This window comes from Melospiza georgiana, chromosome 3, assembly GCF_028018845.1.
Source record: "Melospiza georgiana isolate bMelGeo1 chromosome 3, bMelGeo1.pri, whole genome shotgun sequence".
Lineage (NCBI taxonomy): Eukaryota > Metazoa > Chordata > Aves > Passeriformes > Passerellidae > Melospiza > Melospiza georgiana.
The window spans coordinates 19,888,095-19,915,945 of record NC_080432.1 but is presented as its reverse complement, the minus strand read 5'-3'; the positions used below and the strand labels follow the sequence as shown (position 1 = coordinate 19,915,945).

At 37.0% G+C, this 27,851-nt stretch overlaps 1 protein-coding gene across 4 annotated transcripts in view; it reads right to left on the bottom strand.

Annotated features, from left to right (window-relative positions):
* Positions 1–622: 622 nt before the first annotated feature.
* ESF1 (ESF1 nucleolar pre-rRNA processing protein homolog) overlaps positions 623–27,851 on the bottom strand; it is a 31,206-nt gene continuing 3,977 nt past the window's right edge. For all 4 annotated transcript variants that reach the window (XM_058021353.1, XM_058021356.1, XM_058021355.1 and 1 more), the window contains exons 3-14: positions 27,029–27,357; positions 26,051–26,164; positions 25,279–25,379; positions 24,016–24,168; positions 22,500–22,614; positions 21,140–21,278; positions 15,326–15,487; positions 8,576–8,697; positions 7,311–7,401; positions 2,531–2,598; positions 1,680–1,826; positions 623–1,528 (exon numbers count right to left, since the gene is read on the bottom strand). In XM_058021353.1, the coding sequence (XP_057877336.1) occupies positions 1,229–1,528; positions 1,680–1,826; positions 2,531–2,598; positions 7,311–7,401; positions 8,576–8,697; positions 15,326–15,487; positions 21,140–21,278; positions 22,500–22,614; positions 24,016–24,168; positions 25,279–25,379; positions 26,051–26,164; positions 27,029–27,357 (1,841 nt within the window). In that variant the 3' untranslated portion in view covers positions 623–1,228. The remainder of the gene's footprint in view (positions 1,529–1,679; positions 1,827–2,530; positions 2,599–7,310; positions 7,402–8,575; positions 8,698–15,325; positions 15,488–21,139; positions 21,279–22,499; positions 22,615–24,015; positions 24,169–25,278; positions 25,380–26,050; positions 26,165–27,028; positions 27,358–27,851) is intronic.

The window sequence follows — 27,851 nt, the reverse complement described above, 5'->3', positions numbered from 1 at the left end:
TGGACAAAACTACAAGGAAATAACATGCACTCCACAAACCCTCCGGAAATCTTTGGCTTTCTTTCACAGATTTTAACCTGAGGTCCAAATCCAAGTTTTTATTTTTTTATTTATTTCAAGCCCTTGATATTCTTGACAGCACTGAACTGAACCAAGGAAATTCCTCAAAGTACTTTTCTTCTTCTCAGATGGCAATTTGAGGTAGGGCAGACTGATTTGAGAGAAAAGGAGGGTGTTGCTAAAAAAAAAAAGAGGACTGCAACAGGATATTGGCTTTTGCATTATATATATTAGTTTTCACACTGACCATAAGTATTCAGATATAATCTTTATTTAGCTGTTTGTCAGTATAACAAAATCTTTAAGTTTAAGTACATAATGCATAGTTTATAGAAATAGTAGTGGGGTGAAACAACATGTTTTCTAAAATTGTATCATCTAGATCTGCCTTTGATTTTTTTCCTTTCCCCCTTCCCACCTCCCCTTTTTTAACACTGCAACGCTGGAAGACTTGGTGTAAGTATTATATTGATGGAAATGTAATAACAATAGCAAAAAGTTTATTCTGATCTAATGTCATTTAGGTGTGAAAGAAAAAAACCACAACCAGTACACAAAACTGTTTTGGGCCAATTTAAAATATTTATTTCAAAAAGATGTTAGTGAAATACTTCTAAATGCAAATATTTCCATGAATTGGTTCTATGACCTTCAAGTATTTAAAGGAGAAATGAATAAAACATTTATGCAATATTTAAAAAAATCTACAAAAAATTTGTATACAAAATTTCTTCCATTTGTAGTTATATTATTACCTTCTTTATCAGGACAGGTATGTTTTACAGACTTCTGTGGGATTAAAAACTTGAAAACCACTTAGTTTCAGCAATAAACCTCTGCAGAACTGGTTTTATTATTTATAGATAAACCCATAATTATGATGTTTTTAGCCATTTTCAGCACTTCCATTATTTGTAAGAGATGACATGATACAAACCAAACCAGCCCAAAACCATCATTTCCTTACATATGTGCAAAACAGTATTTGTTGTGGCATAGGAAAAGAATGATTATTACTATGAACACTTGACAATTCACCAACATAGTTAATGAATTTTCAGGACATTTTAGGTGGACAGGAATTAGAGCAGCTCACAGTAACTTTAACAGATGTCTCCAGTTAGCAGGGCTTGGACTAAAGTAAAGGCTGAGGAAAATCAAAGTTCAGTTATTTGAATTTCTGCTTTTTCCGTGCCTGAAACTCCTCAGTTTTATGTTTGACAGACTTGATTAGCATTGACAGGGCAGGATCTATGGCTTTCTTGGCAACCTCTCCTTTCTTTGCCACCTTCTTCTCCAGGCTCTTGTTTGCCTCCTTCAGATCTTGCTCCTTTTCTTCTCTTCGGCGAGCTTTCTCTTCCAGGATCTTTTCTACTGCTTTTGTCTTTTTGAAATTTGGATCTGAAGGATCCAAATTAAACAGGGGAGAAGTAAACATGGCTTGGAATCTTGTATCAGCAACATTCACCTGAAGGGAATAAAGCAGCATTTATTTTAGGTCAACTTTTGCCATGACAGCAAAGCTTTTAAGCCTAATAAAACATGAACTGCTTCAGAATTCACAGCTCATGAGATTCCAGGAACTGCTCCAGTCACAAAGTCAAGAAGTACACAATTACCTGGAAGTCATCTTCTAGTAATTCTTTCCTTTTCATAAGAAGTTTCTTTTTCTTCTTGCTCAGATTGTGTTGTTCTACAATCTTTTTATAATTAAAATGTTTTCTGGTGTCATCCTCATCATCCATCATCAGTAGGGCCATTTCAGCCTGTCACAAAATAAAAAACTCCATGTATACAATGAAATTTTTCTGTGAAAAAATGCAGTATCTCATTAATAAAGCCTGTATGAGTCTACATTAATTTAAATAAGCTTAAATAGGGTCATCAGGGCAGTATTATTTCATCCAAAAACATTCTTTTAACATTTTGAGGTTTAGTATTAATATAATTTGATTTCCTTCTTATTAGACATAAAATGATAATTTGATTTCCTTCTTATTAGACATAAAATGAATGCAAATATGCACATTCAATTTTGAAACACAGTAATAATCTCATCTGAAAATTGTACACCAGTACTTAGAAATAACTAATGGATACAATTTAATACTAGTATTCATATAGTAAAATAAAAATTAACAAATCTGGATTTAAGTAATTCCTTCAGTTAACTTGTGCTGAGAAAGGATGAAAAGAAACAAATTAGCAAATAACTTAATCTTCAAGGACAAAAATAGATGGGACAAGGTTTGAACTCACCAGTGTTTCATACAATACTGATGTTAAAAAAATAAAAACTTGGCACTGCCCAACACACAAACTTCTGGGAAGCTTTTGTTCCGAAAGCTCTCACTATTAAAATTGTATAGTTTTATTCTACTGCAATCCTATGAAATTCTGCAGTTCCACTCACAAACACACACCAAATACTTGCAGAATTCATGCAATGCAACATTTTACATCACTTTACCTTCTGTTTTTCAACTTCATCTTCATCTTCTGAGGTACTTTCTACTGATTCTGGCTTCTTCTTTACACCTAAGTGCAAATACAAGGCATGAACAGATTTATCCAAGCTTATGCATGAGGGCATCATTTACCTATAGCTAGAACTGCTAAGTAAATCTCATTTTCTTGCACTCAGTATTTGAATGTCAGATGTGGAAAAAGGCTGCAAAGTTAAGAAAAACAAAGAAGACTTAAAGCAATAAAATAATTTGAATAGTTGTTCAGTTGTTGAATGGTTTGAATAGTTGTTCAGTTTAAGGAGGCAGCAACATTTAATACAGTAAAACCATGGTTTTAAAAATATTTTGTCTTTTTCATACAGCAGTAGAGAGAAGTATCACAATAGTGCAGGCAAACCCATGACATCACACCACTCCCAGGGCATTTTCTAGTGGAAATTAAAATATGATTGACTCTGCTCAGACTGAATATTGTTCTGAGAAAGCTCCCCTGCTCCCTTAGCATTCAGATACACAGTGCTGATAATGACAGACATAATGAACAGTAACAGCATAAGACATTAGCCAAACCTCACTTCTAATGAAAACAGACTTGTTTAGAAATCCTACAATATCAAATTATTCTCTTTGGAATGCCGGAGATCTTGATCAAGAAAAAGCAGGAACAGCAGAAGGTTTCCTGACCTGAACCACACACTCTGACCTTTGAGCTTGGAATGACATTCCCAGGCAATTTTCTGCAGTCCACTGGGGGTACTCTTAGGGAAGATATTTGGGTTCATTTTGTTAGGACAGGTTTGTACTCAGACTGGAAATACAGACATGCCAGACACATGTCAAGTTACATCACTAAGGATACTCTGGAAGAGGATGTATTTCTTGAGAAAGGTTTTTTTCTGCCTTGACTATTCCCTTGACTATTTCTACATGGATTCCAAACTGGAAATGGATTTCCAGAAGAAACAAACCACCACCACAAAAAAAATAAACTATCCTGATGCAGAAAGTCATCAGCTGAACAACTGAACTATTGATTTAGTTCAGTAGTTCCAGAAAATGTGCAGGAAAAGCAGATTCAGATATGACATTGTTACCTAAACTACACTATTTAGGTTGATGTGTAGAAGGGAGAGAAGTAAATGTCTTCTGTAGGCCTCCAACAACTATGGAAGCTTTCTAACTTTCAGAAATAGCTAAACTACAGAAAAGGAGCACAGAGATAAAATTTGAGACAATTATATGAGAAGTTAGATCAATAAATTTCTTTTCTTTGTACACAATTCCCAAAGAAAAGTCATTCAAGACACCTTCCCTCCTCTTTCATTCTATGGGGAATCACAGAAGTGATCCTTATGCCATCAAAGCATTCTGTGGCTGCAGATGGGGCTGAACAAGGAGTTGGTATCAAACTGAGCTCATCTCCATGAGAATAAATAAATTAGTAAACTCTTTATTTCTTACTTTGACACTCTGCAGCTAGTAAAACCAGGTTGGGACCTAAAATCACCCTTGGGATTCAAAAATCTGTATCATCATACTGAAAATGGTTCTGCTTGAAAATTCACAAATGCATCCTTTTTTGTATTATTAACTTACTCCTGCTACAGTCCCTCCTCTTCCCACACACATTCTGTAGTCCCACCACACACACTTGTTGCACACTTATGGCAAACTGCAATCCCTCAGATTTTTCCTAACACTTCATCCCCACTGCCATCTTTTAATCAGATTTGTCCCACCTACAGCAGAAGATACTTCAGTGTGACACAGAACTAAATTGGTAGCTGCCACCAGGCAGTGTAAGGAGTGTCCCATTTCTGCTGTAATTCCCACTCAAGCTGCCATTTGACTCTTTCTCAGCTCAAGAATTTTGTTTGCAACATTAACTTTGCACATCAACAACCTTCCAGCTGGCAGTAAAAGCTAACCTTACCTTTGGGACTTGAGACACAGAAACTGACCCCAAATCAAAAACTCCTCTCACAAGACCTCTGCCTCATTCAGAAACTTGAGTCAGTCTCAAAAGCCTTGCAAAGACACATGGTAAATGAATCTTTTCATCTACTTGATATTTCAAGTACAGGTTCTACAACTGTACTCTGATTTTGTTGTTAAGCCCTTAGGTCCTTGCACTGATACTGCTCCCTTAAAGAGCCATCAGTTCCTACATACATCATAAATTAGATCATGAGAATGCCTCTAATGGTTTGGAACTAATAGGAGTTACAATAATGCATGGAGAATTCCTCAAAGGTTCAACAGAAACTATGTTTAATGGTCTAATGTGTTCTGAAACTGTTCAGTGATCACCAAAAACAGGGCCTTGCTCTCATGTTAATAAGCAATTACTCTATTTAGCCATTAATTTTTCAACAGTTTAAGCTACAAGAGTCATTTTGTCTCCCTTTTCTAAGACCCCACAGAAGCTCATGCAGTAACAGTGAAACTGGCCAAGCCAAACCCAAGTCTTAGAAAGCTTTCTGAAACAGTATGGGCATCAGTGTAAAATTAAAGTGACAATTTTTTTTCCTTGACAATATGAAACTCAAGTCAAGCTTCTAGAATGGATCATCAAGGCTCATGTGCCTGCAGCATCTGACATTTTACTTTGTGGTACTATTAAAAAGTAACATGAAAACTGTGCAAAGCAAGTACTAGCATGAAGCCCACACAGCTTTTGGGCACAGCAGGCACAAAGAATTTGTTCTTCCTTGCCTCTCCCAAGTGAAGCACCCAGAGTGTAAGAATCATTTCCTGCTCATCAGGAACAAAGACATATCTGAGGAACATATCCTTCAGTGGACTTCCCATAAATTCCAGTTTTCCTTGCACAGCACTCAGAGCTTTTAGGCCCTTGGTTTAGCATCTCCTTAACCTCTTGCATCCCTGCAATTGCCTCAGCTCTTGACAGAAACCAAGCTACACAAGACCCATGCATGTTACAGCCAACAAAAGAATCCAGCACTACTGCATCATCAGTTTCTGCACTGGTCCACGTAAGTCTGCAAATAAATCCTGTCATATGCTTTTTCAGCATCATCTAAAATAATCTGACAGTCAATTTAAGGGTGAAATTTCAGTCTTCCAGGGGAATTGTGGAAGGCTTGTGAAAAATGATGGCCATTTAAGTTGCCTGTACCCTAAGTACAAAGTTGGCAGAATTACAGCCAAGTTCAAAGATGACTGTAACTCATTTTCCCTCACTGGATAAGTTGTGTTTAAAAGCAACCCCAGCTATGAGACAGAGGCTGTTCTGGGTAAATTTGGTGAATGCCAAAGTTGTGCTGTGTAATTACCATTAAAATGTAAACTGGCTCCCAGCCAGCCACTGTACTGCCCCTTTAGAACTTCCCCAGGGCTAACCACGTCCTGCTTTTCTCCTGTATCTCAGTAATTATCAGCAATCTTGAAGACAAAAGCTTCACTTCCTTAACTTCTATGTGTATTTAACTATCCTCAAAGACTCCACAAACTTTAAAGTCTATTCTCCATATCATGGACAAGGTTTACTTACATATGTGCAGATAAGCTCATTCTCTGCTGAGCCCCTTTAGGACACAATTTCTCACTTTCTCAATTTCTCAAAATATTTTTTCAGATATTTCACAGAGAACATCACACATCATGTAAGAGTACCTAGGTAACCTTGGTATTAAAGAACAATTAAACAATTTGGTGGAAGGAATGGTTATCTTTACAATTAATTCCTTCAGCCTATACCCAAGCCACTCAGAAAGCATGGCAGAAAACAGCACTGCATGACACTTTCAACTGTGGTGCTTTTTTCTAAAACATAGACAGGACTCACTCTACAGTTCTGTATTTCAGATTATTAAGTACAAAATCATCCAGAGTTGGGGGGGATTGGTTATTTATTTTGTCCTAGGATAGATTTTAATATTCAGGACAGAAGCCTGTGCTGGCAAGTATAAAATTAAAAGTAACTTACCTTTTCCAAATGGAACTTGGATCTGCACTACTATGCTCAAAAAACCCCCAACCAAACAATAGACTGGCAATGAGTAAATCAGTTGCTACCTTCTTTATGTTTGTTTTCTTCTTTTGTTTTTATGTCATTTTTCTTCTTTTAATATACAGTAATATAAGCCACCCTTAGGATCTGGCTCCCAAAAGTATGGAACATCAGAAATTTACCTTTATTGATTTTAATCAGTAAAATCACTCCAAATAAATTTGCTGTTACCATGGCAAAAGCTAATTTAAACATCAGAATAAAAAGCTTGTAAAAAAAGGTATCCTAAAAATCTAAACTGGGCAAGTTATTTTTTAAAATATTACATCTCACTATTGGGGTTTCTAAGCAGCCAAGAGTACTCCAGTAAAAATGTGTATCAGACTAACAGAAAAGTGATTTCTTCTCAAAGACAACTTTGTTTATGATGCAAAAACATTTGACACTTTTGTAATTGACCCGAGCTTCAAAAGGACCCATATATATATGGCTCTTCCTAAATAGAAAGACTTGAAAAGCAATGGAGTTCTCTTCTCTGGAATACTTAGGGGAGCAGCTTGTTTTTAACAGCCATACCCACAAACTGGATCACTCATGGTCTCTGTTGAAAACCAAGAGAATATTTCTTACCATTCCATGTATTACAATACTCATCATTTTATAGGAATAACAATTTTAGGCAAATAACACCTACTTCATTTGATTCTGAACATTCTATCTCTGTGTTCAGTCCAGCCTGACTTTGTTTTGGAAATTCAATATTTAACAAAAGGGCAGATTTACTCTAGAAGTTGCCTGTCTTGACTGACCTGTTTTCTCAAATTCTTCAGCAAAATAGGGGTCATTGAGATCAACATCAGGTGGAAGTTCATCTTCACTCTCTTCCTTCTCAGCAGCAGCCTGTAACAAAGCACAAACATTATTTCAATCAACATTTGATTATTTCAACACTATTTCAGTCAATCAACTATTTAAGTTTAGCTTGAATAAGATGTTTTTAGTAGCTATGAAGATGAAAACTAAAATACTGTACATGGAACATCAGAAAACCAGAGCACAGTAAAAATTCATAGTAAAGAAAAATTGACAATTTCAACCCTCTTTCATACATTTTATTAGGCACATCCCCAAACTGTATATCAGACAACCATTCCAACAAAATTGGATCAGCACTGTTATGTCCTTACTTTGTGTTTCACCAATGCTATGCATGGAGACAAATTTGAGTAAGAAAGTTCACTTTGTGCTGCAGATTTCAAAAAGCTGGAGTTCAGATGTAAAAGAACAATTTTTTTTATTGGCAGTAGTGTGTCATACACCTTGCTCCTTGACTTAATTTACCAAACTGTACAAGCATGTTAAAGTAGAGAAAGTTGCTCTGCTACTGAGCATTGCTGCTTGCTCCATTTTGAGCACTTATTAACTTAAAGAAGTTACTCATCAAGTGCCAATTAAAATTAACTGACAGGCACAAAGTAACTCAAGGTGTAGAGTTTACTCTTACAAGTGTCATTCAGCAATGGGAGTTACACTGGGAGTAATTTGAGACTTTAGAAAATCTAGACTCTGCATGCCACATGCTTTTTTTTTTCTCTTGCAATTTGAAATTTGAATAGTTCTTCACAGCTATTAATTCTTTGTTATTACAGGTTTGGGAAACAAGTCTGAATTATTTTAGCCTCAAAATTTCCAAATTATCATTGTCATAACAACTACAATTATCATTGTCATAACAACTTTGAATTGATATGCACACAGTAGCAAAAAGACCACTTTAATGCATTAAAAATGCAAATTAAAGCCAATTATTATTAGGACTAACTTATCTTTACAGCAACATAAGTAGATAAAAGATGTTTTGTGTAAGCATATGTATGATCAGCAGTATGCTGAATATCCTTTTCCTCTGTAGGTTTGATGAAGTACTCCCAGTACTTCCACATGAATGACCACTGCATATTCTAACCTTAAAATAGCACTGCCAGCTGAAAAATTTATTTTGTTTATCTGAATCAAATATTACCAACAAAAAACAAACAACAACACCCTCTCAAATGGCCAATATAAACATTACCTTTCTCTTTTTCTTAAGAATTCTTTTTTCTTTCTTCTTCTCTAGATATTTTTGCCATGGAGTCAGGTTATCTTTTCCCTCCAACTTGTTTTTGACCATTTCTTCAGCACTTTCTTTGAGCCCTAGGAAAAAAGCCACAGTAAATTTTAAAAAATATGATGAATCTCAATTTTTTTAAATAAACTGTTTTCTCCTTTGCAAATATCTAGCTTTTATTCAACAAGTCTGTGCAAACAACACAAATATTGCTTAAAAGCCCATCTTTATAAAGAAGACTGCTTTACAGGATGTGTTGTTCCAAATAAAACATTCCTTCAGTAAGAACTGTACAAGAGTCAGAAGAAGTGTTTGCTATGTGGTATCTGATCCCCAACACTCCTACTGCTCCTCAGAAAGGTCTCTTCTCCAGACATTCAGCTGTGCAGCCTACAGATGCACAACAAAACCAACAGACATACACAGAGCCCTTGTGTTTAATGCACCACACCATCATTCGTTAAAATCCTGAATTAGTAACGTTGCTGAAGCTTTGCCTCTGTGACAATGCTCTGACAATGCTGTAGGATCTCTGCTGAACACAGTATTTTTCATTCTAGAAAAGTAAACCCCATAGAAGTGCAACACATAATTCTGGCCTAACAGGATCAGACAGTTAAGTTTGGATGTGTGAATTAGGTTTATATTAAATTCTGTAATTTAGCACAGACATCCACTGTTTCCATGCCCAACACTTTCATCTGCATAAACCAGTGTGTCCTAACCTTTAAGCTTTTTGTAAACAGAAGAGAATGAAGTTTCCTATAAGAATGCACATTTCGAGTAGTCAATGATGGAAGAACATCACCTTAAAAATAAATCCATTAAATATCTGAAGCATTCCCATGTAGAATACTTAAATCCAGAATATGCACTTCATTTAAAAGCAATCTTGTAGTTTTGGCAAAAAGTTCCATACATATCAAGAATACTTTTGTAAAACTCATTGCATCACAGAGCACTTGGATGTTATGAGGATGAAAACTGATTTCAGATATTTCAGATGCACCTCACGAACATTCAGCCCACTCTTCAGAAGATGGGCACTTGCAAAAACAAAACCTCATGATCTAAGGAGATTAAGTGACTTAATTGCAATACACTGGAGCACAATTCATTGGAAGAAATGAAATTGACTTCATTGGAGGTAGGAGGTAACAGCCTGGGCAATGAAATATTTTTCTCCTACCTGCAATTCCTTGTTTCATTCACTAAATTTTTTTTTAAGCTTTGGTAACAAATCAGTCAGATATCCTACAGGTAACACTGTCTCCCACAGAGTGACTGAATTTTCTTGGGAGTTTGTAGGAATCCTGCTTCTGTTTCACTCTCCAAGCCTGATATTTGTTGTCTCTTCCCCAGTCCTACTTCCAGTGGTCTCCATTCAGCATCCTCTTCTGCCACACCAGTCCAGCCCTGACTTACCTCATCCCAGTTTTATTGCTTGGAAACCATACTCAGACCTCTCCAGATGCCCTAGACTAGACCCCATTCTTTCTCCCAGATTTCTCAGTTGCCAAGTCCCCATTCCTCATCATTCCTTACAGCTCTCCTCAGTATGGAGGCACTGAAAGCAATGACTGTGGTGGAATCAACAGGGCAGCTTTCATGGACAGCTCTAGTCATCCCCAGAAGAGCAGGCTGAACCTTTCTTCTGAAAAACTGCAAACACTAATCTCTGTTTTTGAGTTCATTGACACTCCAAAAATCATTCCAAGGCTGGGGAGCTGGTTACACCTTGTCTGAAATATGAAGTATGGACAAGATCTAAAATCATATTAAACCATAGGATTGTAGGAGGAAAACAGTGGAGCAAAAACAAGATAAAGGATCCTTCTACTACTCTGGATAGATGCCAGAATGAACAGTAAGTGGCAAACTGTCACAACCACAAAAATTGGGTACTTCACCAGCAAACAAATCAGAGCCACCATAAAGGAAAGATTTTGCATAGATTGACTAAAAACATGCCAGTAAGAAACTCTCATACAACAAGAAAAAAATATTTAGTTATCTTCAAAATCCATGAAAGGAGAGTCATCAGCTTCCTTGAAACTGCACCACTGTAACTTTGAATACTTTGTAGTACTTTTATAGAAAAAATTACTGGTCAGGTAACAACCTTGCAGATTCTCTTTGAAGATAGTAAATACAGAATTAAAAAAAATATGTGTCACAACTCCAGCAAAAGAGAGACCCAAAATCTGAAAGGAAGTTATAATATTTCTGATTTATTTGCCTGGAAAATTGAATCATTTGATCCATCTGGCACTGAAGAACTTGGAGGAAAATCCAGCCCTTTCTTGTGGTATTTGGCAGTCTCATGAAAGGCATTAGAGTTTCTCCACAGATTAGAATGGCTTAGAAACTACTGTCCAGACCACTTCCCGAGCATAAGAGTGTATTTAAGTGGTCAAAAGGATTTTGATTCCAGAAGGGGAAAGGAATTGTCTACTTTAGGTAGAAATATTAGCTGGCCATAGAAAGGTCTAACTTATATACCCTTATTGATATACTTTTTTTTTTTTTTTTTTTTTTTTTTTTTAGAATTAATCAATCAATAGTTTTATTTAATCTTCACAAAGAGGGCAAGAAAAGAGGGGAAAAGAAAAAGGTCATCTGTATTAGCATGCAACAAAATCATACTTCAGGTAAAGGATTAAATGTGTGCTAAATACTACAGCAAACCTAAACATACTTCTGTTCACACTGGTGGGACAGCAAGGGATGGGTGCAGGCAGAATTTTTACTTCTCCAAAAAACTCAGTTGTGAAAACTTATGGAACTTTAACAGCCTGCAACTGTCACTGCTATTAGAGGCTAGAAAGACACATTTCTGTTCTCAGGAAATCTAAACAGCAAGTTCATCTTGTATGTAATACCTCACCAAAAAATGAAACACCTTGTTGCAGGGAGCTGAAAGGAAGAGCAAACAGAAGTACCCTGATAACATGAGACTTTGTCACCTCCAAAGATTAAATATTTAAAGTCAGCCAAATTTTCCTAAGCAGTAAAAGTGCCTGTGAGAACCCACCACAGGTAGCAGCTGTCAGGTGTGAGCCCCCTCACAGCTCAGCACGTGCTGCAGGAGCTGAGGCCTCTCCAGGAAGGGACACACTCATCAGTGACCCAGATGGAGTCTAATAAATATTTCCTATGGAAATATTTCCTATGGAGTCTAAATAAATATTTCCTACGAGCCTTTCTGGGCTCAACATCATCTCTAACTGTACACTTGGACTTTACTCTGCACTTTAAGGACACCACAGCCTTCAGTTCTACTTCTGACCAGAACAAATTTGAAATTTTGCTCTAAGCCTAGCTAAATATTTACATCTTGTTCTTCCCAAAGGAAAAGTTTTGAAGTTCAAAAAACGCCCCCAAAAACTTGGCTGAGTATCATCAAGAAAATGCAGTTGTGGTCTTCTCTCTTTTCACTTTCTAAGGGGAGCTTTGGGAGCTGGATAAGGATTCATAGTAATTGTTACTTAAATCAGATATGATTAAGAAAACAGATGGATGCTTGAATATAACACTGATTTTGTGCCTAGAAGAAACAGACCAAAGAGAGTTGGAATCACATCTAATTTATTTTTGCTGGCACGGTGGTTTATTTAAAACTATTATGATTCAAGAATAACTGAATCAATGACAAAGTATGCTTTCTATAACCATGTGTAAATAACTCTGCCAAAACTTAAAATTTAAATGAATTCAAATATCTGCCTTTCAACTGAAAAACTTCCTAGATTTAACTGTTGTAATTCTTCCATGTACTAAACATTTGGACAGGAAAAAGATTTTGCAATAAGTCAAGCACATGAAAGCAGAACTTGATAATAAAAATATTTCAACAGACATAAACTAGTTCTGAAAAAAATTAAGGAGTCTTCAGAGAATACAACAAAAACTATTTGTGAATGCCCAGAATGCTCCAACTAAACATAAATGAGTTTGAAATTTAAAAGAGCACATTTGTTCAAGAAAAAATAACATAACTAACTATCCTCCCTCCCATAAGGAAGCACAGCCTCAAGCACGTATAAATTGCCAGAGCTATAAACTACTGTGCAGCATGTGCAGCCTATGCCCCACAACACAAAAATAAATATATAAAAGAGTAACCCCTTCAGGTGTGCAGGACCTCTTCATCAAATGCTGCCTGAAATAAGTAATGGCTGAATTTCTGACTGAAAAGCAAATTTAAGACACCCATTTTCACTTTTATTATTTGTGTTTTGGAAAAAAATGTATTGCAGGGGTCAACAGCCAGAAGTGGCACTGCTGCCCTAGTGGAGGGGAACAGTCTCTAACCAAGGCAAGTGACTTCTGTGATTTCCAGAACCTCTGCTCTTCAATAAACCACTCATTTTTCAGGGTAAGAAATGAGTAAATGTTAACATATACTGTAAAATCATAGTTGCTACATTAACATCAAATACTATAAACTAGCCATGTAAAGTTCATTGTGCACACATGCACATTGAACCTAAAATTGTATGAACAAACCTGACCCTGTGCATGGACATCCAGCTAAATTTAGACAAAATCAGTCAAATTTATCAAGATTGGGGGGTTTTGTTTGGTTTTTTGGGTTTTTTTACCATCTCTCCCTCAAAAGAGATAAGGACATAGCAAAAGTCCTAGGAGTCCTACAAGAAGCTGCAGTAGGGAAGGGGTTACTCTAGGTGTAAGGATGTAAAAAATCCAATTTTCTAAAATCAAGTTCCATTGCAAAGAAACAAGAGCCCTTGCAACACAGAACTGGGTTCCATCTCCACTACAGTTAATACTCCATTGCCACTAAATGTGAATGCAATTTACTCAGAACATGCAAGGTACAGTCTTAAGGACAGCCTCTTAAAAAACTTCTTGCTCTCTCAGGCAAGCAAGGCTGAAGAGTTTCCTTTGATCTCCCTTAAAACAATTTTCCATCTCCTAAAATGAATGGTTTGCTCTAGATTCCTGAATATGATACCACATTAAGTTGCTCAAACTTTTTTATGTTTCCAGGATTTCTTTCATACAATTCGCAAAACTCTTCAAAAACCAGAAAGAATAATAAACAAAATATCCTCCAAACGTGTTTTCCAAAACCAACACAAAAAAATAGTTTACTTTAACAACACCTAAATACAAGCATATATAAATAAAAACACACTCCTAGCAGCAATTGATTCACCTGTGGTTTCCACCTTCACTCCGAAAGGTGGCTACAGTCAACGTCTGTAGAAGTCTTATAAAGCTGTCTAGCTATGAAAACTCCTTGGCCTTGAATGCTCAGTGACACAACGAATTATTTACTGAGTGAGCAACATTGTGAATGCAAGTACTGACATGCTGTGGACAGATGGAGTACAACACTGTGTCAGTGAGCTTTTGTCCTGGCTGCATGATACGTGCTTTTCCAAAAAGGTTTTGACAGAATTCATGCCAGAAGTTGTTGGAATTATAAAAGCATGCTTGAAAGCACACAATTTTTAATGCCCATGTATCCTTTTGAATACAGGTCTGATAAAGAAACAGGAATAAAATTGTTCTGTGCAGTTTAGTCCATTTCAGTGAACCATCAGAAACCAGAATATTTCAAACCAAGCAGAACTTCTATTCAGCAGCAGTTACCTGAGTTACAACTCAGAATAATATCTGTATAAATCATATCATTAGATATGCATTCCTGGCTGGGATTAACCCATCAGCAGTGAAGGGCCTGGACCCTGGCATGTGTCTGGTCTTGCTCCATGCAGCAACAGAACAGGGCTGTGTCCTGACAGAGGCTGCAGTGCCACAGCTGCTCCCAAGAAGGGAATGTCATTTCCTACTCTTTCAGCTGCACATTTAACCCTCTGAACATCTGCCTATCTGACAAGCTAACTCAGTGGAAAATATCAAGACTTCTTTTCCAGAGTAGTTCTGTTACTTTAGCAAACAAAATTAGGCTTAGAGAGACGTACCAAGTGCCAGGGCTGGTACAGGCAGTCAGAATGAGCTCTGGGCCAGGATCAAGGTGATGCCCCAGTGCAAACCTTTCCCTCTGTGGATGCAGTGAGCTGTTAAACTGGCTCATTGCACATCACAGAAAGCATTCAGTCTGAGTGGCTTTTTGTCACAAAGCAAAAAGAGAACTAGACACTCATGTGGGGCTCTCCAGATGAGCTGTGCTGGGATGCTACATGGCTAAGTCACCTTTCACTCATTTCCAGATGTCAATCTGGATGTCACTGTTCCTCAGCCATTCCTGGTACCTTGCTTTCTCCCAGAGCAGTTTCACTGGAAGGTCAGATTTCTTCCTCTTAGCTCCCCAAATCTTGAGCGTTAAGCAAGCAACACTTCCAAACCACTCTCCTCTAATTATACACTATGTATCCAAATCATACTGATTTTCATTTTTAAAAATGTAAGTATGTTTTATGACTCTATAGCAAACACATGAATTCTAGTTAAAAAACATCTATGAAGTGATAACTGAAAAAGCAAGTACAAAAAATCCTGGCAAAAAATGATCTATGAAGAGAAACTTAGAGCTGAGGAACTGAGTCCAGTTATGTTATTTCTTCTATTTCCCTCACTGTAAACAATATGGATTGCAATTTATGGGGAAAAAAGGGCTTGCTTCTCCTACTATAAATTCAGCACCTTACACTATATCCCTGTGAGCAGACCAATACTGCCTATCTGCCAAGGCAGGAAAAGAAAACAAAAAATAAACCCTACCTGGAACCCATTTAATCTCCATTCCTATATCCTTTTCTTCCTGTTTTTTCTCTTTTTCTTGGATGCTTTGCAAAAGTTCTCTGTACTTGGCAATTTGCTCTTCATCATCTTTTTGGCTTTTCTTTGGTTTGTCATCTTCCATTTCATGAGCTACATCACCATCTAGGAGGAGAGAGCAAAGTTATCACAGAGAGCCTCAAGAAAATGAGCAACTGAAGTTAATCTTCATGAAATGAACCTAAAATACAGAGATTATTTCCAGAAGATAATACAAAATATTTTCATCTATTATTACCCCACAGAGTAGCCAGTTTAAGAATTCCCTTATTTAGATGAAATAAAATAGGATCTGAAAAGACAAAAGACAATTTGTCCTGCAAAGGAAATCACTCACAGGACACACATCCTTCAGTGGATTTTAGAATTATTACGTTTAGAGTCCCTTCCAGCAGAGTAGAATGTAAATCTCTAAAACCAGCCCTTTGTGTAGATGGGCACTACCTCTGCTAAATTCCAGTGAGCTGGGAGTTCCCTGATTATCCAGGACTGCTCAAAAATGATGGAAAGTGGCTGAGAGCATGTGGTATCTGCCAGCTCCCTCAGTACCCTTGGGTGGATCCCATCTGGCCCCACAGACCTTTGTGTCTCTATGTGGTGTAGCAGATCACTGACCATTTCCCTTGGGATTAAAGGGGTTCCTTTCTGCTCCCTGTTCCTGCTCCCAGCTCAGGTACCCAGAGAGGGGCATTACTGTTAAAGACTGAGGCAGAGGAGGCATTAGTATTGCAGTCTTTCACTCATTCCTTGTCACAGTGCTTCCCTCTACATCCAGTAAAGGATGGAAATCCTCCTTAGCTCTCCTCTTAGTACAAATGTATTTATACAGACAATTTTTGTCTTCCACAGCAGCAATCAGGTTAAGTTCTAGTTCGGCTGTGACTCTTATTTTCTCCCTGCACAACCTCCCAACACCTCTGTAGTCCCTCTGAATTGCCTGTCCCTTCTCCCAAAGTTCATAAAACCCTCCTTTCTTTCCTAAGTTCCAGCCAAAGCTCTGTTCAGCCAGGCCAGGCTCATTCCCTGCTGGCTCATCTTTCACATGGCACATGGGGACAAGTCAGCTGCAGCTGCTTTTCTACTTTCTCATCAGAAGCTGAGATCTAAAAGGGAACCATCTGCTCATCTAGAAAGCAAAAGGCAACTCTGTTTTAAAGACAAGTAGAAAAAGAAGACATTTGCTTGTTTCTTATTCCTAGTGCCCTGAGAAAGAAGAGGCTGCACTGCATGGGAACTGAAAAAATCCTTAAGCTAAAAGAGGATCCCTAAAACCTGGATAGGCAAGGGGCTACCAGTTTGTATTTATCACTTGTTTTGCTAGGAGAAATTTAAGTGGCAATACATATTGTCAGTTTTTCTCCTTTAGATACAACTTGTACTTCTTCTGTCAAAACTGACAGTTTTAAAACAAATGTTCAACATTGCCTTCAGAAGAACTGTAGGGGCTTTTAATTCTGTAAGCAAATAAAGCACATTTGACAACAGCTGCAAGAAAGGAAAGTGAGCTGAGTTTGCTCTCAAAGTTTGTTCAGAGTTCAAATAACCTTGTCAATGGCTTTCAAGTATCAAGCTGTATTGCACAACATCAGGAACCACTTTCTGATGGATATTAAGGCAGCAATGCTTTCTGCCAACAGCTTGTTCAAAGGCTTTTTGAACAAAACACACAAACCAAAAAGTTCTGGGGCATTAACTGCTGCACTGCAAGAGAAATACAATCAACCTGGGAAGGAGAAAAAAGGCAAAAACTGATGAAATTTAGAGTATAAAATACAAACACATTCTTAATGTTTTCAAAAGAAAGTAGTCATAGAAGTACTAAAATATTTAAAAATAAGAAGGTTCAAATAGCAAGGCTGGTCAGAAATATTCCAATACAACAAGTTGTTTTTAAAAGATGACATTAATACCAAATATAACCAAATGCAGAGGTTCAATAAATTAAATCAGTGACTAGCAGCTGAGTTAGCTGAGATCATGTTCTTGTAATCACAGGGCTGTGAAGAGATCATGTTCTTGGTTTAAGAAGATTATCTTGCAATAGCTGAGTAGATGATTTTTTTTTTAAAAAAAACTCAGCCTTAGAAACTAAAGACAGTAGAAAACTTTTAGCAGATATAACATCTGACAAGAGGTCTGCAGCAAAGCTGAATTATTTTAAAGGTGGAGGGGAATTTTCTTTCCATGATGTAATGGCAAAGCAGAAAACTCAGCTACTGACTTGGATGCTGATGGCCATACCATAAAAATTGTCCTAAACGTCTCCATTTTATTCAGGGTAGTTACTCAAATTCAGATAGATAAAAAATAAAAATCAAAATACATACAATGCATGTAGACCCAGAGAACTAAAACCAAAAATCTTTATACTCCAGTGTTCAAGAATCAAGTCTGAGGTAGAGGTTTTTGCACTACAGCATACTATGAAAAATTAAATGTGTTGATGTCAGTTGTGAGCCAGAAAATAATGTGAAAGAAAACACTGGAGTTTAACAAGGTTTTGTGCAAATCCCATTAGTTCATCCCAGTGATAATAAAAAAATTGAAAAATTTAGAATACAAGAAGAAGTTTACTCAAAGCCTACCAAAGTTGGTGCCTTTTTGTAAGATTTTTCAGGGCAAAAAAGATATGGAAGAAGAGAATGCAAACAGATAACAGTAAATGAATGGTAAACATTGAATTCTGGCATTTTTAAAGAATTTTTTGCATTTTCCTTCAGGTCTGTGTAGTCTAACTACTGAGGGGCGTGCACCGGGTGCAGTTTTTAAAGGTGCCCTTGCAAACCAGGTTTTGGTAGCTGCTGTTTCAAGGAGCTGTCTGTGCAGAGGTGAGCTGGCAGCACTGCAGACACAGCTCTGAGCCAGCCAGACCTCAGGCAGGGTTAACGCACTCTGGCAATCAGGGTCAGTCCTGAGCAGGGACTCACTGGCCTGCAAAAGCACAGGGAGATGTGTTCTTCATGTTACTGGACACTCCAACAGCTGATATCAACTTCCTAGGGGGAAGGCTGACATGACCCTTCTTGGCCTTACAAGCACCTTCAACTACAAACCAACCCCAACAGCTCTTGCAAACATGCTTTGGAAAAGTATCCAACATCTGCATCAGTTGCATCAAGTCTCTGATGTTTCACAGAAAGAAAATCACCAGGTTGTGGTATTTGCATTCTGAAATTCCCATGAAATTCCACCCAGGCTTGGCCAACTCAAACTGCTAAACCCTCTTGCTGCTTCTTTCCACAGACAATAATAAACAACCACATGATCTACTTCTGTCACCCTCCATTTGTTAGCCTTCTGTAATAGCTTTAGCAAATATAAACACATGTGGATACTGTTAATTTTTAAGAGAAAAAGCTGTACCTTACCTAATAAAATGCTATACATGCATTTAAATTTATATACGTAGTCATGAGTTATTGCAACAAATAGATTTCAGAGCTGTAAAAAGATTTGATAACTAGTCTGATTCTATCTAACCTTAATTATTGAAAATAAGATTTAGCAGCATTATTTAAACAAAAACTCCTCCCTCCCTTCTTTCACTGCACTTGTGCACCTCTGGTGTCAGGACAGCAGCACAAAACAAAAGACCCTGTGTCTCTGTGGAGTCTTTTAGTGGAAGTGAAATACCACAGGAGACTGGGCTTCCTGCTCAGATTCCCACTGAGGAGAGCAGGGATCCACATGGAGCTCCTACAAGCCTGGTGGGGTTCAGTGTTTGGACAACTCTTGGGTTTAACTTTTAGGTTTCCCTTTGTGGAGTCACACCTTGGACCAAGTGATCCTCATAGGTCCCTTCCAACTCAGGATATTACATGATTCTATCAAGACCAGCTAATTAAAAAAAGTCCTGTAAAAGTATTTATCATAGAGTCTGTTTCACTATTTGTGTGCTGTGCAAAGCAGAAGAGCAGAAAAGATGTGGCTCTTGTAAAGATTTAAAAAAAAAAAACAGATTAAAAGCTTAGACATAAACCCCATAATGCTTAATTTGAAGCATATTTAAAGTGTCATACACTAAATCACTGGTCCACATTGTCAAAATAGCAATTATGGGCTGGATTTGATGAATGCCACAAACACTTCCTAACTGGGGTAAATGTACCCAAGTACCAGAAAATTCAGGAGCAATGTAAAGGAGAAGTTTTGTGCTATGAACCACAACATTCCAGGTCACTGAAATCCTTGATGTTACAGAGCTGTTGTTTAACAGTAATACTAACATTCATGATGCACATATTTTAAGTTGAAAAATTCCATGGAAAAACATGTTAGAACAGGCCAACAAAAACTCTTTTAAAAATAAAACATTTTAATAAGTTTGAAAAGTACAAATAGAACTCCAGGAAATTTTTTCCTCCTTATCAGACTCCTACATTTCCATTCAAGCAGCTGACATTGATTTTTCCCATTTGTGCATAGCACCACGTAATTCTGCTGGATGGAACCCTGACAGATGGAATCCTGTTTTATTTCACATAACTGAATGGATAAAATGTCAGGAACATATTAAAGACATGACAACATAATCCCTCTATTAGCAACTTACTTTTCAAAATATCATTTGAACCTAGATATTTCCAGATTTAAAATTTATTAGTGTGGTAAGATTATTTAAGGTCATTTTTTTTCCTTCCCAGCAATGGAAATTTTAGTCTTTAAAATTCCTGAAGTGTTGTTCACATGAATATTTGCTTTCATCACCACCCTATCACAGATGCTTATCTTTAGCAAATTGATAGCCTTGTACCTGAGAGAAGATTTAAGTGCTTCACTCTGCATCCCTTGGTCCCCTTTACAGATTTCACTAAGTATTGCTAGAGAAACTAAAGTGCATTACAGTGCAGTTTGTGAGTTTTCATGTAAGGTGAAAAACAAGAGGACATTATCACTGCCAAGAGGAGTTTGCTGCCACAAGATTTCCCAATTCTATAATCAGAAGGATCTGTAATTTTTTTTGCATGCTCCAAGCTCATCTCTGATTGCAGCAACCTGCTTTAATGTGGTATAAATCAATTTTAACATCTGTTTGAAAGATCTAATTAAGATTTAATGAAATTTTATTTGCCTTGTGATCTAGGCTGTATATATTACTAAGAGCAGGATGAATTTTAGAATGAAAACAAGCAATTTAAATCAGGAATTTAAACATTGCTGCACCATTTGCAGAAGATTCATATACCTTACAAAGTTATATGAAATAATCTTGACATTCTTAAGAAGTCTGTGAATCAAAGAGTACTTTAAAGATGTTCCTGTTCATTTAGTCATTATCCAACTTGCATTTCAAACTAGGACTTTTCCTCTGAAAAGGAAACACTTCAAGTTCTATGGGCCTATAATTTATCTCAGAAATGAACAGATTAAAAGCAGATATTGCCAAACTTGACAAAGAGATGTCAAAATACACTGAAAAGAGAAAAAAGGGAGTAGGAGGAGAAACAAAAAGCAAGAAAATGATTTTCCACTCAGAGGTGCAAGCTCCTATTCAGAAAGCAGCTACTGTGGTCCAGTGGAAGGTGTCCCTGCCGCTGGCAGGGTGTTGGAGCTAGATGGTCTTTAAGGTCCCTTCCAGTCTGCACTATTTAAAGATTCTGCTCAGGGCACAATCATTATACAACAAATAAAATATTGTCCTTGTAAAAGATGATATTCAAAGCATTTTCTATAGATATGACATTTAAATACATAAATAATTTGCATTCAAAGCCCTGCAGCTAATGACTTCGTGCACAATATTTATTCCTAAAGTACCTTGCTGCTGTTCCTCCTCTTCTTCACTTGATGAAGCCAAATAAGCTTGAAAATCCATGTCAAGCAGCTCCTCTTTGTTAAAAGTTCTGCTGAGTGATGTTACTCGCTCATGATCTGTCTCATCCCATGTGATATCTACCTTAAAAGAAAGAATGCAAGTTGTAGAAGCTGAACACTGAAACTAAACACTGTAACACTGTCCTTTCAGGGAAAATGATTTTATACTTTTCATTCAATTACCTGTTAGTAATTTGTCACCCTGGTTTTTTAAGATTTTCTAAGCCTTCTGATGTTGACATTCTTGTAGTGAACTTTATCACACACTTTCTGTAAATAACTCATTGTTTTGCATTTATTTATGGAGGAGGAGAGAGTTGATGGACTGCTGGTTTGACCAGTGTCATTTGAGAGGTGTCACTGTCACCTTCCAATCCACTGTCACTTTTGTAAAACTATAAATATTGGAGTCAGAGAATTAAACTTCCCTTTTTTTCCTTCACCTTGAGAACGGTGGTGTGCTTGTGTTCCTTCATGTCCTATAGCGACAGTAATTCTCACTACAGTAACTCACTATAATAACCATTTAGTAACCCGAATTTAATTATAAATTTTGGAATTTATTCCACAGTCAGGTTCTGTAACAGCAGGTCCCACAACACAAAAATTTGGCTCTGTGAGCCAAATTTCCTTTGTGGCAACAGATCCTGGAGTTGAAGCAGCCACCAAGCCCTCTCTTTTGCTCTTCCAGCAGCAATTGACTGCAGGAATTACACATGGAATCACACAGGGATTGTGATGGACTCAATGGAAGCATTTGCGCAACTGCGCCCTGGAGCAGAACCTGGAACTGATCTGACTCAAACATGATCCAGCACAAAGTGCTCCTTTCCCAACTAATCACTTCTCCAATCTGCTTCACTTCGTGGCCAGATGGAAATTCTGGCTCTCAACAGGACAGAGTAGGAATAAATTGCTACAAGAAAGGGAAGCCACTGTTGAAGCCTGGCATTACTACCAAAAAAGCTCTTATTGATTTATACACTAACATCCATTTTAGGCAAATTAAAGGATTTGATTGTAAATAACAAACTAATTTTATGTGCAACTTGTCACAGAGATACAAATGAGGTCAAAATTCTGGATATAATTTGTAAAAGAGCAGCACAATCCCCTTTAAAATCCAAACCAGGGTTGCAACTTGTAGGTCCATAGCATGCTTAAATCTTTTAATATGTTTGATGTCTTTATTTTGAAATGGTGGAGATCAACAGGAATCTTTTCCCCAGTACATATATCATTCATAAGCTGACAGCAAAACTAAATAAGTAAGAAAAGCATTACAAAAACATGGTAAAGATACCTTTGATGTTCCCATAGCAGCAGATGTGAAGTACTTTGGTTTATAAGCAGCTATGTTCACTTCTGAGGCTACATCTTTTGGCTTATCATCAAATGTAACATTATCTGGAATAAATCTTGAAGGCAAAGAAAACATGTTATTCTTCAAATACACTGGGAAATTGCATAGTATAAACAGCCTAAGCTTTCCTGAGTATGGTACATCAGCATGAAAGAATTAACTAAAATCAAAGGGGGTAAGCCTGAAAAGGGTACAAAAGATATGGACAACTACTCCCCACATGTAAGATTTATTGCCTGGCTTCTGCAGATCTGTTTCACAGGTTTTCAGTGTATAACACCCTCTTTGGGAAGTATTTAAATTTTCAGTCTGGTATAAAAAGGTGCCTTTTTGGACAGTTTTGTTTTATGATCAATCTTTTCAGAAAGTTTAATATTAAAAATTAGAAAGAAAAAAGTGAATAAAATAGGATTTGGAAACAGATGAATAAGAAATTCCAAACCTTTTAGGAAAGCTTGGTACATCTTGAAAATTATAATTAGTAAGGAAAAAAAAATTAACAAGTAAAAATGGAAGAACTTAGCTTAAAAAAATCCCAAAATCTTTGTTATACTACTTGAGAAATTACTTGTGATTTTTAAATAAATCTTTGCAAATGTAATCTGAGAAATAGTATTCAACATAAAAATTTAACAAAGCAGAAGATTAGGAAAATCATTGGAGATTTTCAAACAATTGAGTTTGTTGTAAAATATTACCAGTGTTTAAAATGATGAAACATTACATGTTCCCTCAGCAAAGACGTCTCCTCTAAAATGGTTCAAAGCAAATTAACTGCGTTTCTCTAGAATATGATTCAAAGCAAAAAACCTTTAACTTTCACTGACTTCCAAGGGTGCTCATAACAGAGGCCCCAGCAGACCAACAGGGCTTTTGTCACAACTTTTTGTGATTTAGTAACTTTTCTGCTTAGAATAAAAGGGGGCTTTTGCAACAAAAGGAAATACTAACAATAAACCAAACCATAATTTTAAATCCTTTCTTTCCCAAACGTGACTTTTGAAATGTCAGAGCATTCAGCTCATTCACAAGGACTAACATATCTATTGCAGCTTTGTGACAACAGCAGCAATAATCTTGCCCTGTGGTAAGGAATCATGAACAAGATCCACTTCTGGACCTTTGGGGAGAGAAAAACAAAAAGGTGTGGTTTTCTGAATCCTATCACTTTACTTAATTGTACCAAAAGCTTGAAGATGTAACCAGAACTTTTTATCTGGCTTCTCTGAAAACAGACTCTATGCAGAGATCCTCTTCAACTTGCCATATTACAATAAAAATGGTTATAAAGAAGAAAGAGGAATCAAAGGGATATCAACAACTCACTGGATGCCAAATTTATCTTCATATCTTGTTTTGGTTACAGAATAAAGTAATATTTACTCTGAATTATTATAAGCTGCCTTTAATTCACCCTCCTTGGCCCAATGTGCAAAAATATCATCAGTGGAGTTACCTCAGGTCTATGAAAGAACAGCTACTTTCAAATTCCAGTCCATCACACTCCTCATAAATTTTATTGGCTGTTTCAGGAGAATCACATTCCACAACTGCATAGAAGTATTTCAGTCGCTTGAACTGGTACTCCCGCAGCTTTTCCCTATAAATCCTGCAAAAGTGGAGAAAACATCAGGCAGGTGAGCTGGCTTCAACAGCTTTTCATTCACAATATCTTTTAGTTCAACTCATCAAAATATGCACCAAAAAACAACTCTCCTAATCTTGTAAGATTAAATGTTGAACAGCACAAAGTTCCACCAGTATTGAGTTTTCTTCAAGTGAAAAAGAACATTTCAGACAGTTTTGTTAAGTGTGAAATTTGTACATGACTCCACTGAAAGGTCACAGGGATGAGGTTCAGTGAATATGAGGGGCACAGGTATCACTGAGGTACCTCTGGGATACCTGAATTTCTGTCTGTTGGATTCCAGATGCTCCCAAGCCCACTGAGTAGTAAATCCAACGCTTCAGGATGCACCTTGATGACCACAAGGCAGGTGACCTCAGAACATGCTCTACATCCACCTTACACTCTCCTGATGCACCAGAGAAAGTCTTCAAAGGGATCTGCCCTTATTTTAGAAGCATCTACATTTTCTAAAAACAGGGCAGTCCAGCAGGATGGATTACACAAATATGGCCCCAGCCAGGCTGCCAAACATCTAGAAATTCTGGGAAAATATTAAAGCAAAACCTTGAACAAAAGCTAAAAAAAGGCAAAAAAGACATGCCTGAAGAAGCCAGGCCAATGGTAGGAGTGAGGAACTCAGCCTAGGAGGGCAGGGCTGCTGCTGATGCCACACAAGAAATCTCAATCTGGGAATTCTTGGACTAAAGTCCCTGTTGATTCACAGGTAAGGATTTTGGCAGTGAGCACTAAAGGGAGTTTACTGCACAAATGACAATTTGTAGAGGAGATATGCTGGTTTTTAACCTACTCATGTATTTTTTCCATTCATTATTCCAATGAGCTACATCATAAAATTTTGAACTCACATCAAAAAGCAGATCTTGTCAAGTTTCATCATCATGCATTTATTAAATGCACTGATAATGAACCAGTGCCTGTTGTAAAAGAACCTTTGAGAAAAACTACAAAATAAGGTGTCCACAGGATACTACCACATAAGAACTCCTGGAAACAGGAGTTGATATGGATTTCCACTAGGAATTAAACATATTATATTTCTCATTTGAAGACAAAAATTAATTTTAATACCCATCATCCTCTGTGGTATTCTCTGGAAGATCAAACAGCTCCACAGGTCCTTTTTGTTCTTCCTCTTTCAATCTCTCTTTTCCAAACTCTGAAGGATAAATCTACAGATACAACCACACAAAACTAAACTTTTAACTGTGGTGTAATGTACACAAGCTAAAAAAAAAAAAAAATCTCTCCAGGCTTTTACATTTCACAGTTTTTAATTAGGATCAGCAAAGGGATCAATTCCATAAACTTTAATTGCTTCCTAATTTTAACTTATGGAAAAGGCATCAGAATAACCAAACTGCCTGCTAGGAATTTTGAGGCAGATGAAGAACAACTGACTTTGTTCATTGTACATTGTGGCCCTTTTCAGAAAGAGGTATCTGATTATATTTCTCAGAGAGCTGAGGCAGACACTAATAATGGAAAAATATAACTTAACTGGCCAGAATACAAGTAATTTATTAATAAGGTTTAAGGCTGGGTTTAAAGTTGGGTTATCTGCCATACAGAGCACTGAATATTAAACTAAAGGAAATGTAGTCTCCTCCAACTAGAGAAAACCAGCACTGAGGGCCAATCTCATAAACACAAGAAGTCAATGGCTTTGACCTCTAACTCTGCCAAACACATGCCTGTTACAGCAAGTTACATTGCAATATAGTTTCTCTTTAAACACATTAATATTTCTTTTGGTTCTCCACAGTACTGTCCTGCTTCTTATTTTGTAGTCTATTTTTTTTAACAGTAAAAGTTCGCACTCCTTTTAGAAACCAGTTCTTACCTTAACAGAAAACACTGTTCCTCCTTTGGGTGTGAAAGAATTGAATAGAGCCAGCAAATCCTTAGCCTTCAACCTATCCCAATCCATATTGCAAACAGCCAATCTACTTGTAATCTGAAACAACATAAAATTCAGAACATAAAATTACAGGTTTAGTTGTTGACTGTTGTAGGGAATACACAATTCTCTAGCAGAACTCAGTGGTAAAAATCAAAGTCAGCAGTAAACTTTGCTGAAAAAACTAAAAGCAGCATTGTCATCGTGACTTTTTATCACTTAAAGAAGCAAAGATGAGAAGCATCAATAACCAGAGCACATAAAAATGACAAATAGTGAAGCACCACAGAATGGACTGCACCAATCACAGATTTAGAACTGCAGTGACAACACCATTTAGGATTTTGTTAACATGGACCATTGTTAGTCTCAGGAGTAACCACTGCCACTGTTGTGACAGCACTAGAGTGCTGTGATTTCTTTACACACTGACTGTGCTAGTTGTAAATTCCTATTTCACTGTCTCATGATGCCTAATTTCTTAATGTGTGAGTAAAGTAACTAAATTTTTGAAAACTGAAAAAAATCAGTAATGAGCAAAAATAACGAGCAGTACTATTTAAATTCTGCAATTACTGAAAGGTTCCATTTTGTTTGTCCTTTCACCTGTAGACAGCTTATCCATAGGTGTAGGTAAGTCTGTTTAGGGAAGAGGAGATAACAGTGAAAACTGCAAGTCTCTCATTGTCAGATAATTTCATTACCACTTCCATTCTGTCACTAAAAGGCTGAAAAACCTTTATGAAAAATACTTCCACAAACTGTTCCATACATGATAGTCTATAATGAACTCACAACATTTCTGAGTTTGTCATGGAGCAACCTATCACAGGCAAAGTGGAAAGTTGCTACACACCTCAAAGTATGGTTTTTACATGCTAGGTGTGTAAAAAGTAACTCTGAAAGTTGCTTTCCACATACCTCATCTCCACGAGGGGCATCTTTATCCAGCTCGCGCCACGAGTGCTCGATCTCTGGCTCCTTTGGAAAGAGCTCATTTAAATCCTCATCATCCTCTGAGCTCGTGTCAATGTTCCCTATGCCTCTGGCTAGATCAGGCCCACTGTCACTTTCTTCATCATCTTCTGAATCACTGTCATCTTCACCCATTTCCTCATCATCTTCTGGCTCCTCTTCCTTGCCCGTTTCTCCACCATCTTCTGATTCCTCTTCTTCCAATTCTGCATCTTCACTTGAAGAAGCTTCTTCCTCTAACTGGCTTTTACATTTTATACTTTGGTCACAGATGTCTGAGCACAGAAAGATAAACATTAGATACATTTTTATATTACAATTACACACGACCCTTTACAAAAAGGAAAACTTCAGGGCTTTTTCATACCTATTTAGAGGACTCCTGAAAGGTGTAAGGATGCAGCAGCAAGTACGAGGAAAATATCAGCATTTCCTCTTTTGTTTGTCTGGTCTAATCTAATTTAATTACTCTTTAGGCCCAGAATTGTACTATCAATCACCACTGCAATTAAATATTCTGCTATTTTATTTATATTACAGAACCAACACGTAGAAATCATTTAATAATGGAGACTATACACACGCACAAGCAATATAAATAGTTTTTCTTCTAAAGCCTGCTCTTTCTAATCCCCCTAATATTAATGGCTCAGTGCTGCCATGTTTACAATTTCAGTCCACAAGCTGTGATGTGCCTTCATGGTATCAGCTCATATATCTGCTGTTCAGTTTGATAAACACAGCAGTGTATATGCTGTTACAAAGTTTA